The 13,150-nt window shown below is 42.7% G+C and overlaps 1 protein-coding gene across 2 annotated transcripts in view; it reads left to right on the top strand.

The window, feature by feature from the left end:
- The first annotated feature begins 832 nt into the window (after positions 1–832).
- PRG4 (proteoglycan 4) overlaps positions 833–13,150 on the top strand; it is a 40,659-nt gene continuing 28,341 nt past the window's right edge. The window contains exons 1-4 of one of the 2 annotated variants that reach the window (XM_081865650.1): positions 833–910; positions 1,990–2,088; positions 6,756–6,878; positions 9,998–10,117. In XM_081865650.1, the coding sequence (XP_081721776.1) occupies positions 2,016–2,088; positions 6,756–6,878; positions 9,998–10,117 (316 nt within the window). In that variant the 5' untranslated portion in view covers positions 833–910; positions 1,990–2,015. The remainder of the gene's footprint in view (positions 911–1,989; positions 2,089–6,755; positions 6,879–9,997; positions 10,118–13,150) is intronic. The other variant, XM_081865651.1, reaches the window with a different exon arrangement.

Genomic DNA, 13,150 nt, shown 5'->3' with positions numbered 1-13,150 from the left:
GAGCTTCCATGGACAGCTGTGAGTCCAAAATGACTCCCAGGCTGCACAACCGGTCCTTCAGGGGCACAGTTACCCCATTCAGGACCAGGGAGTCCTCCACATCTGCCCGCCTCCTGTCCCCCCAAAACGCAGACTTGCCATGGGCAAATTCAATTATATTTGGCATCCATTCTTACAAATACTGTAATAGGTTAAGATCTGGTGAAGTACAACAACAACCTTGTAAAATATACAGTTTTGGGGTCCCCCCCCCAGTTTCCCCTTCTGCACAGGCTCTGTTTCTCTCCCCCCCTTTTTTTGTTTGCATCTCACCATGTTTGGTGCACATATGATTATGTACTTTTTGAACTTTCAATAAAGATGTATTATTTTTTTAAAAAAAGAAACGAATGAATTTGGGGTATTATCTCCCACCTGCCCCAGGGGTTAGACTCCAGCGACTTTAACAGGGGCTACAGTAACCCCCAAATCAGTGGTGTTCCTTCACGCTCTCCCCAAAACAATATGACTATATGATTCAACATGTACTTCATGTTTTAAAGTTTCTCTTTTGTTTTATTTGACACGATGATCTGCTACTGCTATTCAGTGCAAATGCCTGCCAGATACATCTCTTCTCTCGGGACAGTTTGTTCGCTTAACTAAAATATTCTAAATGTGTTGACTAATAAGTCTAAATTTATTTATTTTTCATAGTCATTTTTCTTAATGGGAGTGTTTTCCAGATGGTGCTGTCTAGTCTTCTGGGATGGTTTCCAATAGATGTGGAAAATTTGCTGTCATGGGTTGTCACAGTTGGTTTTGTCTAACATGCTGCCTAATTAGTTCATCCCAATAGATTCTCACCAATATATACCGGTATATATAAGCATTTGGAGAATCACTGCAAACAGAAACAGCCATTGGGAGGGTAAGCCTAACATCTCTTTTCTGTTACAGAACTTTGTTCAAAGGGTTCATACCCTTTCAGGACACCCAGGAACAAAACGTTGAGAATCTAATGGATGAATATAGACTACAACATAAGGGTGATATCCAACCAAGTCATAAACTGAGTAGACCCACTGAAATCAATGGGTCTACTCTGAGTAGGATTTAGTTGGATTATTTGATTATTTTAAGCATTGTTTGGGATTGACAGATCTTTTTATGTGGAAAGATTATGCATACATTTTAAAAGATTATAATTATAATTATACAGGGTAGAAATTAAATGTAAATAATTAACATGTGGTTAGAAACAAATAATATTTCTAAAAAAAACCCATAGGACATTTAAAAAATTGCATGTTACAAATTTTATTGTATAATATAGTAAACTATATTATATCATATACTATATATGAGTTGTGAAATATAATTTATGTAATGATAGGAATGAAGGTGATAATAGGTTCAATATATATTTGAAACTAACCCAAAGTTATTGAATGTGTTCATTTTGTGCATATCCATTTTATCTTTAGAAATTGTTAAAAAGAGGATGCATTGGATCCCATGAGTTTTAGATATTATTCATTTTACAGAGCTGAGTGTGGTTGAATATATGTGCATAAATTACTTAACATCTTCAATCATAATATGACTTTTTCAACCTCTTTAGATTTTTTTTAATGAATAGTGGTATGTAAATATTTTTATATATAAATCTACATAGAATTTATCTAGCACTTTTCTTTGGCAAAGTATGTTATAGACTGTGACTTTTTAAATCTTCTGCTACATGTTCTTCATGCTCAGCTGATATGACATATATAAGTTATATGCATTTTCCTAGATTGATGTTAAAATGGCAATTCTATCCACACTTACTTGGGAGCAAGTCCCACTGAGCTCAGTGTAGCTTGCTTCTAAGTAGACATTGTACAGGATTGCCCTGTGAGCTTACAGATAACATATCACATCAAAATTATGAACAGTGTATATATCTGCATGTTGGAATTATGATGGTGAAAATAATAATAAACTTTTTATTTTGTTTATTTTAAGGAAAGAGGTATTCCCCGGAAATCACCATGGCATGGAATATATATAGGATCTCCCTTATATTGCTTTCAGTGTTCCTGGCACAGCAAGTTTCTTCACAAGGTATTGTAAAATGTCAAGCAAAAGCAATATTTTTTAAGGAGCTAATGACTCACGGCTCAACCCATAACTAATCTGAAGCAAAGTATTAAGATTTAATTGGAATAAAAGCACATTTAGGCAACCATAATGCTTGAGCTTAGGATGGCCATGTGAATTTTGTCAAGAACTATGACAAATATTTTGAAATATTTTGAATTTTTTTGTCAAGAAATATGACAAATATGATCTTCGGAATAATAATTTTTATTTTTAAGTATATACGGTACTACAAAAAATACTCAATAATTTTAAAATAGCACATCTTATTTCAAGTTTCTGTAATATTCATAATGTGTGCATAATACAGAAATTAAGGGTATGGTGAAGTTAAGAACTTTTTGAGTCTCACTAAAGAGGAAATAATTTATGACCCTTACAAGGATTTAACTTTGACTAAACTGTGTGCAGTGACCTAAGGTATATATCAGTTTCTATTCATTACAGTCTAAGAATCTGATCTCTTTCTTTTTATTTTTGCTGTTTTTCATCCATGGTGGAGATGTCCTTAATGAAGGACAGAAATTAAGGGTTTTATGTTGTATCAGTGTGTGGCACACCTTGTGGTTTCAGTGAACTGTAAGAAGTCACTTAATGTCTATACTTTGGCTACACTCTCTGTAGAAACCAGATCATGTCTTCTCAAATGCTCATACAGTGGTTTACTTAAACTTCACAAAATAATTTATATGTTTCAATTCTTCCTCTGAAATGTTATGGTCATATGTCTGTCCAATTTGTGTTGTTTGAAAAAGTATGACCATTGTCTTCCGTATTGTGTACATGTTGTTTCTTGTTGTGTCTGGTTGCGACTCCTTGTCTTGAGTAATTTCATTTGGCTTGTCTACTAAATGTTTGGTCTTCGTTGGTCAAAGTGAAGGATGCCTTGGTGCAGTGAACAACTCAATAACAAGTCAATAAGTCCAACACACACACACACACACACACACACACACACGCACCATTTGCCTAGAATCATACTCTTCATCTGATTCTGTACTAGCCTTGTACTAGCCCCAAACCAAGGCTATTGTGATCCTAGTGAGATTTCCTATCTGGGTTTGAACATTAAATAGTTGTTCAATCTGACAGAGGAACATGAAAAAGTTTTGTGTCTATGGATCACACATGTCTTTTGCTTGGAACTGAAACTGTGAATTAGTGGTGTGTGGTCAGTGGACTAGGAAGACTAAGCTAGTCCCCTAAATGCTAAGCTAGTCCTTCTCAAAGCCATGGGAGCTTCTGCCCAGCTTAGGAAGGGAAGGCACAATACTCTGATGAGTCCAAGAGCCCTCTCTCCACCTTCCCAAAGCCCTTCCGTCTTTGGGAAGGAGGCAGGAGGGCTGCAGTATCCTGTCAATGCCCAGGGCTTAGGAAGGGAGGCATGATGCTCACGCACATGACATTGACATGTCATGACATTGCAAATGCACCTGCCTGCTCCCTGAATCGCCCTCACAAGTTGGCACCTCTGGCTGTAACTGTCCCCTTATGATAAAAACTCACAACAAGACACTGTAATGGATGATGAGCCCTTTGAGAGTTTGCTTCATGTGGCAAATTGTGAGCAATCCTGTTTTTATGAGTATATGGAGCCATGCTGGAGATGCCAAATGAAGGGCAGCCATTTTTGAACTGACTGTAGATGGAAGCATCGCTCTTCCTTTTCGTCCAAGTCTTTTCTTGTTGATGTACCTCTAGTCCACTTTCAAAATATCATAAAATCAGATCGGCATAAGAGCATAGGAAGCTCCCTCATACAGTGGTACCTCAGGTTATATATGCTTCAGGTTACATACGCTTCAGGTTACAGACTCTGCTAACCCAGAAATAGTGCTTCAGGTTAAGAACTTTGCTTCAGGGTGAGAACAGAAATCATGCTCCAGCGGCGTGGCAGCAGCAGGAGGCCCCATTAGCTAAAGTGGTGCTTTGGGTTAAGAACAGTTTCAGGTTAAGAACGGACTTCTGGAACGAATTAAGAACTTAACCCGAGGTACCACTGTACTGAGTCACACCCTTTGCCCTTCTAGTTCTGTATTGTCCACACTGAGTGGCAGTGACCCCCTAGGGCAGGCATGGCCAAACTTGGCCCTCCAGCTGTTTTGGGGCTACAACTCCCATCCTCCCTAGCTAACAGACGCACCACCACTGCCTTAACTACACTTTTTTTTGTTGCTAAAACCAGAGTAGATGTCAGCTAGTTTCACGACATGAGAAAAGTGAACATGATGCTAGAGCAAAACACAGCCTACCTCTGATATATTGTAGGCACTGTGTGGCAATTGGAGTTAAGCAAGAATTTGCTTAAAGCCTGATGGATGAGGTTGCTGTAACTGTGGATAGTCCACATTCTGGACAATCCTTCCTTGGAGAAAAGGTGACTGCCTGAAGGACTCAGAACAGTGAGTCTCCAAATATATGGAATAACTACCCAATTCCAATGAGATGGCAGGGCCATATTAAGCAACACTGAAATGTTTTCAGGCATCGTGAATAATGAGCATAGTGGAATGGTTTTTAGCTGAAGGGCTTGCAAAAGCACAAAATTATTTTAAGGACTGATACGATCCAGTGAATTGTGCATGTTGTCCAAGAACCAGAACCAGCTATAATATCCTTACGACAATAACAGATTTTCCCCAGTAGCATACCCTATATTATATAGCTCAGGTGCGCCAACTTGAATAAAATATTGAGGGGCCCCAGGTAAGCCCCACTCTGCATAACTGGTCACATGATGTGGCACACAGACGTCATTTGAATGGCAATGGCCATCAGATATTTTAGGGGGGGCAGCGACAAAGAGACCCCGGCCCCTAGGAGTTGGATCCTGTGGTATAGCTCAAGTGATGGGAGCAAACTTCTAAAGTGTTTTCTGTTACTGAACTCTGTTCTTTGGCAACACACAATTTTAGCTCTACTTAGCATAGGCCCATTGAAATGAATGGATATGGTTAACTTAATTTCCATTGGTCTACTCATAAAACCTAGCTGAATACTCAACCGAGGCATAGGCAAAAACGGGCCTCCAGATGTTTTGAGACTACAATTCCCATCATCCCTGACCACTGGGTCCTGCTAGCTAGGGATGATGGGAGTTGTAGTCCCAAAACATCTGGAGGGCAAGTTTGCCTATGCCTGACTTAACCCATAATGCTTCAACTGGCTATGTAAGCAATTTTTTTTTTTTAGGTCAAACCGTTTTTTTTGGTGTGTGTGTGTGTGTGTGGTTTTTAAAGAACCCATATAACCTCACAGCTCTGGATATCAAATTAGCTGCTTACTTTAGTAGGGTGTTCAAGATAAAGCAAAATGTCATTGACGTCAGCATTGAACTACGTTCAGTTCATACCCACCTGCAGAATATATTAAAGCAGTTCTTAATCGAACAGATGTAGGTGAGATCCAAAGCAGCCTGGATACAAGCCCACATGAGCACAGTGGGTTTGCCCAGTTTCTGATAGGGGTTGGAGGCCACAGCTTCCCCATTTTCTCTGGCAAAAGGAAGAATTTGGTGACTATGACAGGAGCTAGGTTGAAGCTATAAGTAATAATGATGATGATGATGATTATGATTATGATACATGGTCTAGTCCATGAGGTCACAAAGAGTCAGACACGACTAAATGACTAAACAACAACAACACCTTTATTGTCAATGTACAACCTGTGTACAATGAAATTAACCGAGCCTCCCTCCCCTCCCCTCCCCTCCCCTCCCCTCCCCTCCCCTCCCCTCCCCACAAACACTCAATCTCATTGCACTCTGTGTGCTTGTCGCACAACACACCAACCCCAAAAGTCAGTTGCACTGTATTATTTTCCGTTCAGCAGCCTAACCAGTGGCGTAGCGTGGGTTGTCAGCACCTGCGGCAAGTCAAGTAATTTGCGCCCCCTAACCCATGGATTTGCGCCCCCTAACCCTAACCCCCAGATGTTGCGCCCGGTGCGGCCGGCCCCCCCTGCACCCCCCACGCTACGCCACTGAGCCTAACAGCCCACAGATAGAAACTGTTTTTTAGCCTGTTGGTACGACTGATTATACTTCTATATCTCCTTCCCGAGGGTAGAAGATTAAAGAGGTGCTGGCTGGGGTGTGAATCGTCCCTGAGAATTTTTCTCGCTCTCCTAAGGCGATGTCATCTAGCGGGCTCAGGGGACAGCACATGATACCATGTGCTGTGTTCACCACCCTCTGTAAAGACTTTGTGTCTGTGGCTGTCAAGCCAACATACCACACTGCAATACAATATGAGAGGACACTTTCTATTGTGGAAGGTCATCAGTTGTTGTTTAACATTGTTCTTTCGCAAGACCCTGAGGAAATGGAGTCTCTGTTGGGCCTTCCTAACCACCTGAGTTATATTGTTTTTCCAAGTGAGGTCTTCACTAAGGTAAACTCCCAGGAATTTAAAGGAAGAGACTCTCTCCACACAACCTGCCCTGATATACAACAGGGCTAGTTCCCCTCTCTTCCTCCGAAAGTCCAACACCATCATATTACAATTAATATGCATATTTTAAAAAAAAAATGGTGAGGGGAAACAACGCAACAATGCTTTGCCATTTGTTCTTTTCTAACATACGATTCTGGTTTGGCAATGTTTACAGCCATATTGTGTGATTTTTAGATATATCAAGCTGTGCAGGGAGATGTGGGGAAGGGTATTCTAGGAATCATGGCTGCCAGTGTGATAGTAGCTGCCTTCTCTTCATGGAGTGCTGCCCAGATTACAAGACAAGCTGCGTTGGAGGTAAGTCTTCGACCGCAGTCATTTTTTAAAGCTCCGGTATGAATAAGCACGGGTATGTTCACTTAAGGCAGTGGTTTTCAAACTCTTTGGGGGAGCTCATTAGGGATTTTCCCAACAAGAAGATCATGAAAGATAGATGAGCTGCGCTGCAAGTAGGGGTGTTAATTTCGGTTTCCCCCAGTTTTCTCATTTTTCTGGTATTAAGTTCTATTCTCCCCATTAGTTTGTCTTGTGTGTGCATGTATAGCGACATGAAAATTCATCATCATTCTCCTAGTACTCTTTTGAATGCAATTTTGCCTTTAAAAATGCAGTTTTTTGTGTTATTTTTACTAATGCATTTTTATGCACATTAACTAGTGTACCTATTACTTGGGCAAAGAACTGCCTTGCAAAATTCGGAGCAGTGCAAGCCTCTTAATTTGCGCATTGTTTCAAGACTTGTGAATTAGGTAAAGGTAAAGGGACCCCTGACCATTAGGTCCAGTTGTGGCCGACTCTGGGGTTGCGGCGCTCATCTCGCCTTATTGGCCGAGGAGACTCGGTGTACAGCTTCTGGGTCATGTGGCCAGCATGACTAAGCCACTTCTGGTGAACCAGAACAGCACATGGAAACGCCGTTTACATTCCCGCCAGAGCGGTACCTATTTATCTATTTGCACTTTGAGGTGCTTTCGAACTGCTAGGTGGGCAGGAGCATGGACCGAGCAACGGGAGCTCACCTCGTTGCGGGGATTCGAACCGCTGACCTTCTGATCGGCAAGCCCTAGGCTCTGCGGTTTAACCCACAGCGCTACCCACGTCCCTGTGAATTAGGTAGGTTCACCTTTAAATGGGAACGGAACCAAATTTCTCCCCACCTCCATCCCTGCCTGCAAGTCAGCAAGTCTGACCTGATCCTCTCCTGTCATATGCAGTTGTAAGAGGGTTGGGTGCATGTCAAGATGGGGAGTCCTATCAGTTTGTGCATGGTCAACATATAAGCCCAACTATGCAATGTATATGAATTTCCCAGCAAATATGCTTTGGGACTCCTTAGCAGAAGAACAAGTTGATTTTGAATTGGGAAAAAGTTCCATAATGGTAGAAAGCAGTGACAGCTCCACCTTTGAGGGGTTACACATAGATAGGCCTCCTCAGGAAAACCCATTGGTGTTAGCAGTGGCTGTGGCAGAGTTCCAAGGGTGGCTAGGACCTGCCTTTTTAATTTTTTGCAATGGTCAGAGCAGCCAGCCCAGAGGTCATTCTGGGAAATATATATAGTAAATGGTTGCTTGCAGACCTGGCCACTTGACATGAGAGGAGGTCTTGTGCAGACATCAGGGCTGTTGGACCCCACAGGAGCTCACTAGAATGCTAGGTGGAAGTTTGAATAACCACTGCCTTAAGATCCTTCTCTTTGGTACATGTTACTTGTTGTCTTGTGTTTTGGATGTTCCTTTTTGTGTCATCTCTTCTCTCTCTCTCTCTCTCTCTCTCTCATATTGGTGAATATTTTTCATTGTGATCTGCAAACTCAGTCCTGCCAGTTCTCCTGGCACAATTTTGAGACGCGTATGAGTAATTCCTGTGGGTGGTGGCAGAAACATGTAATGCCATGTGAATAACTTCTACATGCAATTTGTTCCTGTGTGGTACTCCTCAGGGAACCAAAGTGCACTTCACAATACAACTGGTGAACAGATATTATGGATACCCAGTCATGGGAATCATCCAAGAGGAACTTAACAGTTTCTTAAAATCATGTTGTGGAAATTGAGTTTCTTGCATTCTGAAAGCTTTATATGCATGCCTTTTTAAATGTCCTGTATTTTTCAAGTATGTTATTTAGATTCCAATGCAAACAGACACATTTGGCTGAATCTTCCCAGTGCTAAGTCAACACAAGCAAATTCTCTGCTTCCTTGTTAGCTGCGTTACATAGGAAGCAATTCAAATCAGTTGGCGTTCCAATATATGCCATATATTTTGTGACAGTGGGCTTTGCAGAATCAATAGCCATAGACACAATACAGTGGTGCCTCGCAAGACGAAATTAATCCGTTCCGTGAGGCTCTTCGTATAGCGGTTTTTTCGTCTTGCGAAGCAAGCCCATTGACAGCTTAGCGGATTAGCGCTATTAGCGGTTTAGCGGCTTTTAGCGATCAGCTGTTAAGCGGCTTATCAGCAGATCAGCTGATAAGCGGCTTAGCGGCTTAGGAAAAGGGGGAAAAAAGGGAAAAAACCCCGCAGGAACTCGCAAGACATTTTCGTCTTGCGAAGCAAGCCCATAGGGAAATTCGTTTTGCGAAGCGCCTCCAAAACGAAAAACCCTTTCATCTAGCGGGTTTTCCGTCTTGCGAGGCGTTCATCTTGCGGGGCACCACTGTAGTCTTGTAGACATGTTCCACAACTGCTTGCCAGACAAATAGACAAAGATGTACATAACAGCTGTATTTTCCTTGTTGGTTATCTGCAAACTTCCAGCATGAAGTCAAAGAATATAAAAAGATATGTATCATTCACACACTAGACCTAATATACTACAGTATTAACTTTCAAATGACATGAAATGATAAACGTCAGGATTCTTCTGAGAATTTCTCATTAGAATAACACAGGAATAACGAGGATGGGTTAAAGAGGACCACAGCATAGATTCTAAAGGATATCCACTAGTGAATTTGAACTTGCACAGATGTTATAAATAAATTCAGAGATCCTTGATTCATGATGGTACCAACTGCTCTTTTTACATGAAAAAATCCAAGGTTGTATCCAATGAAGTCTCTTTGTTGAATGTTCTTTGATCAAGTGAGGGCTTTGATCAGTGGATCAGGGAGGGAGATGCTTCTTGCTGGCTCTGCCCTGCAGTTTCCCCATGACACCTCCCACACTGTTCTGGATGGTCCAACAACCCTCTGAAGTACACAACAGCAGGGAGGGGCAATTGGCACATATCACCTTCCACCCTGTACCGCTGGTGAAGGTCTCTGTTGGATCACAGTGCTTTCCCTAAGTGAAGGAACAGCTTTGGAAACACCCTCAAATATTGGACCCAGGTAGCATCTTCATTCAAACAGATTTCCTTCATGCAGGTGAAGAAAATGGTACTAACATTCTTTCATCATCCTGTGTAGAACTGTCTTGCAAAGGACGTTGCTCTGAGAGTTTTGAAAGGGGGAGACCGTGCGACTGTGATGCAGATTGTGACAGATATGGCAAGTGTTGTCCAGATTACAAAGAAGCATGTTTAGTAGGTGAGTGTCGTAAGCACTTGGTTGCCTTTCAAGCTCAAGAGACTAATCAAAAGGTTTGACCTCAGGATCTATTTCCAGTGTCAATACTGCAACACAGCTCAGTTGTTAGAGCATGAGGCTCTTAATCTCAGGGCTGTGGGTTCAAGCCCAAAATGGGCAAAAGATTCCTGCATTGCAGGGCAATAGCTAGATGACCCTTGCGGTCCTTTCCAACTCCACAGGTCTATGATTCTAAGATTTACTAGATTTACTAGAACCAGAACCTCTGCTTTTAACTATATGATTGTCAGTTATCAATTTTGTTATAATGGTTATATCATCTTGGGACGTGGGCAGCGCTGTCTAAACCACTGAGCTTCTTGGGTCTGCCGATCAGAAGGTCGGTGGTCCAAATGCCCACAACAGAGTGAGCATCCGTTGCTCTGTCCCAGCTCCTGCCAACCTAGCAGTTCGAAAGCACACCAGTGCAAGTAGATAAATAGCTACACTGTGGCAGGAAGGTAAATGGTGTTTCCATGTGCTCTGGTTTCCGTGACGGTGTCCTGTTATGCCAGAAGCGGTTTAGTCCTGCTGGCCACATGACCCGGAAAGCTGTCTGTGGACAAACGCTGGCTCCCTCGGCCTGAAAGCCAGGTGAGCGCCACAACCCCAGTGTCGCCTTTGACTGGACTTAACTGTCCATGGGTCCTTTACCTTTACAGTGGTACCTCGTGTTAACGTACTGTCCCCCTTACGAATGCTTCAGGTTATGCACTACGCTAACCTAAAACTAGATGCCCCTTGTTGCAAACTTTGCCCTGGGATGTGAGCAGAAATCGCGCTCTGGCGACACGGCAGCAGCGAGAGGTGCCATTAACAAAAGCGCACCTCATGTTACGAGCGGTTTCTGGTTACGAACGGACCTCCGGAGCGGATTTAGTTCGTAACCGGAGGTACCACTGTACCTATAATACAAGCTGGGGAATTTTCATGTGTTGGCAGGGGAGTGAGGAAATTGGCTGGCTTCTGGCCAATGGCACCACATGAAAATAACTGAACCCGTAATGGGGCTGTGTACATTTTAGAACAGGCTCTATTCCCATAGCTTCTGTTATTGGACAAAGTTAATCAGCTTCTTCTGTGACACCTCATCCCAGTTACGGGTGTTATATAGACAGGGAGTTGGGTAAGCCTGAAACCCAATGGTATTGTCAAGGGGCACATAGGAATTTGCCTCGAGCTGAGTCAGACTATTGGTCTATCTAACTCGGTGCTGTCTACACCAGCAGTGACTGACCTGTGGTTTGCCAAATGTTGTTAGATTCCAACTCCCATTAGCCCCAGTTGGGATTGCCAGTGGTCAGGATTTTATGGGAGTTGCAGTCCAACAGCATTTTCAAGGTCATCTACACAACAGGGACTGGCAGTGGCTCTCCAGGGTTTCAGACAGAAGTCATGGAGCTGCTAGGATCTGAACATGGGATCTTTCATGTGCTTTGACACTGAGCTATAACCTTTCTCCAAGGTCGAAGCTTGCCATTGCTTCATTACAGGAGGAAGTTCAGGACACTGTTGCAATGAGGACAAAATGTACAGTCCGCTGGGTGGAACTATCCCTACAGCAAGATGCAATGTGGCTCTAGGAGCCTTTGCAATATCCTGTTCTCCTTCCACCTGCACTCGCCAGCAATAATGCTGAACATTCAGCCAATTATACTATAAAACAGTAAAACTAAAAAAACCCCAGCGGGGAATCAAAAGTTTGTGGAGTTCCATTTATTTATTTTCAAATTATTTTTATCCTTTATATGCCACCCACACCCACATTTACTGCCTCCTGTTTAACCCAGTCTGGATTTTCAGCAGACATAACTTCATTTGACTTCAGTGGAGCCATGCCAGGGTAGAATTTGGTTGTAATAAAGGGGTAATAGAGTGGCCATGCCATGGCAGAATGCTGTGGAAAAATGGCCTTGTTTGCCCCTAAAATAATCCAGAGGGAATAAATGTTCTGTGAGTTTCCATTCATCAACAACAACAAAATCATTCGTTTAAAGTCAACTCCCAGTTCCCCCCGCCTCCACCAGGACAATAAAGTCTTTTGGTGTCAGATGATACTCTCAGAACCTAGGTCTCCGTTGAACAAATGCAAAGCGTTTCGGCAACTGGCATGTGTGTTTAGCATGACCTAAACCATTTGGCAACTGCAAAGGCCCAGGCCATTGCAAAGTTTACTGCAAAGTTTACCCTGAACCTGTTGCACCAAGTTGCCAGGTCAATCAAGCACCATTTTAATTCCCCACATATGCTCTGAAGCAGGGGTCAGCAATTTTTTTCAGAAGGGGGCCGGTCCACTGCCCCTCAGACCTTGTGGGGGGCACACAGTCCTCCCCAAAACAAAATGGCGGCCACCTCCAAAAGAACGGGGAAAAGGATATAAAGTGATTCAAAAACAGAAAGGTCTATTTTATTTGTTGTTGTTAAGAAAAAAAAAATGTTTGAAAAAGTCCCTTCTTTTCCAGACACTCTTAAGTCTTGGTTGTTTTTACTTTACTTCTATTGCTGGTGTGTTGCTGTAGATCAGGGGTCAGCAAACTTTTTCAGCAGGGGGCCGGTCGACTGTCCCTCAGACCTTGTGGGGGGGCCAGACTATTATTTTTTTGGGGGGGATGAATGAATTCCTATGCCCCACAAACAACCCAGAGATGCATTTTAAATAAAATGACACATTCTACTCATGTAAAAACACGCTGATTCCTGGACTGTCCATGGGCCGAATTTAGAAGCCAATTGGGCTGGATCTGGTCCCCGGGTCTTCGTTTGCCTTCCCATGCTCTGAAGCAATGCTTAAGCTGATAATAGAGTGGCTGATTTTAAATGACAGGTCATAGATGCCAGCTTCATCCCAGGACACTTTGCTAAGTGGTCTCTTGAGATTAGAGCTAGCCTTGGAGAGTGGATATTTGGCTTGTTTCTCTGAAGGGTGAAATGTGCAGAGGCAAAACAGCCCCCCCTCCACCTCATGCCTTCATCTTCCTGGAGAAGGGGGAAATG

Source organism: Podarcis erhardii (assembly GCF_964252035.2).
Source record: "Podarcis erhardii genome assembly, chromosome: 6".
Classification (NCBI taxonomy): Eukaryota; Metazoa; Chordata; class Lepidosauria; order Squamata; family Lacertidae; genus Podarcis; species Podarcis erhardii.
The sequence above is the reverse complement of the archived record's forward strand: the minus strand, read 5'-3'. Positions and strand labels throughout refer to the sequence as shown.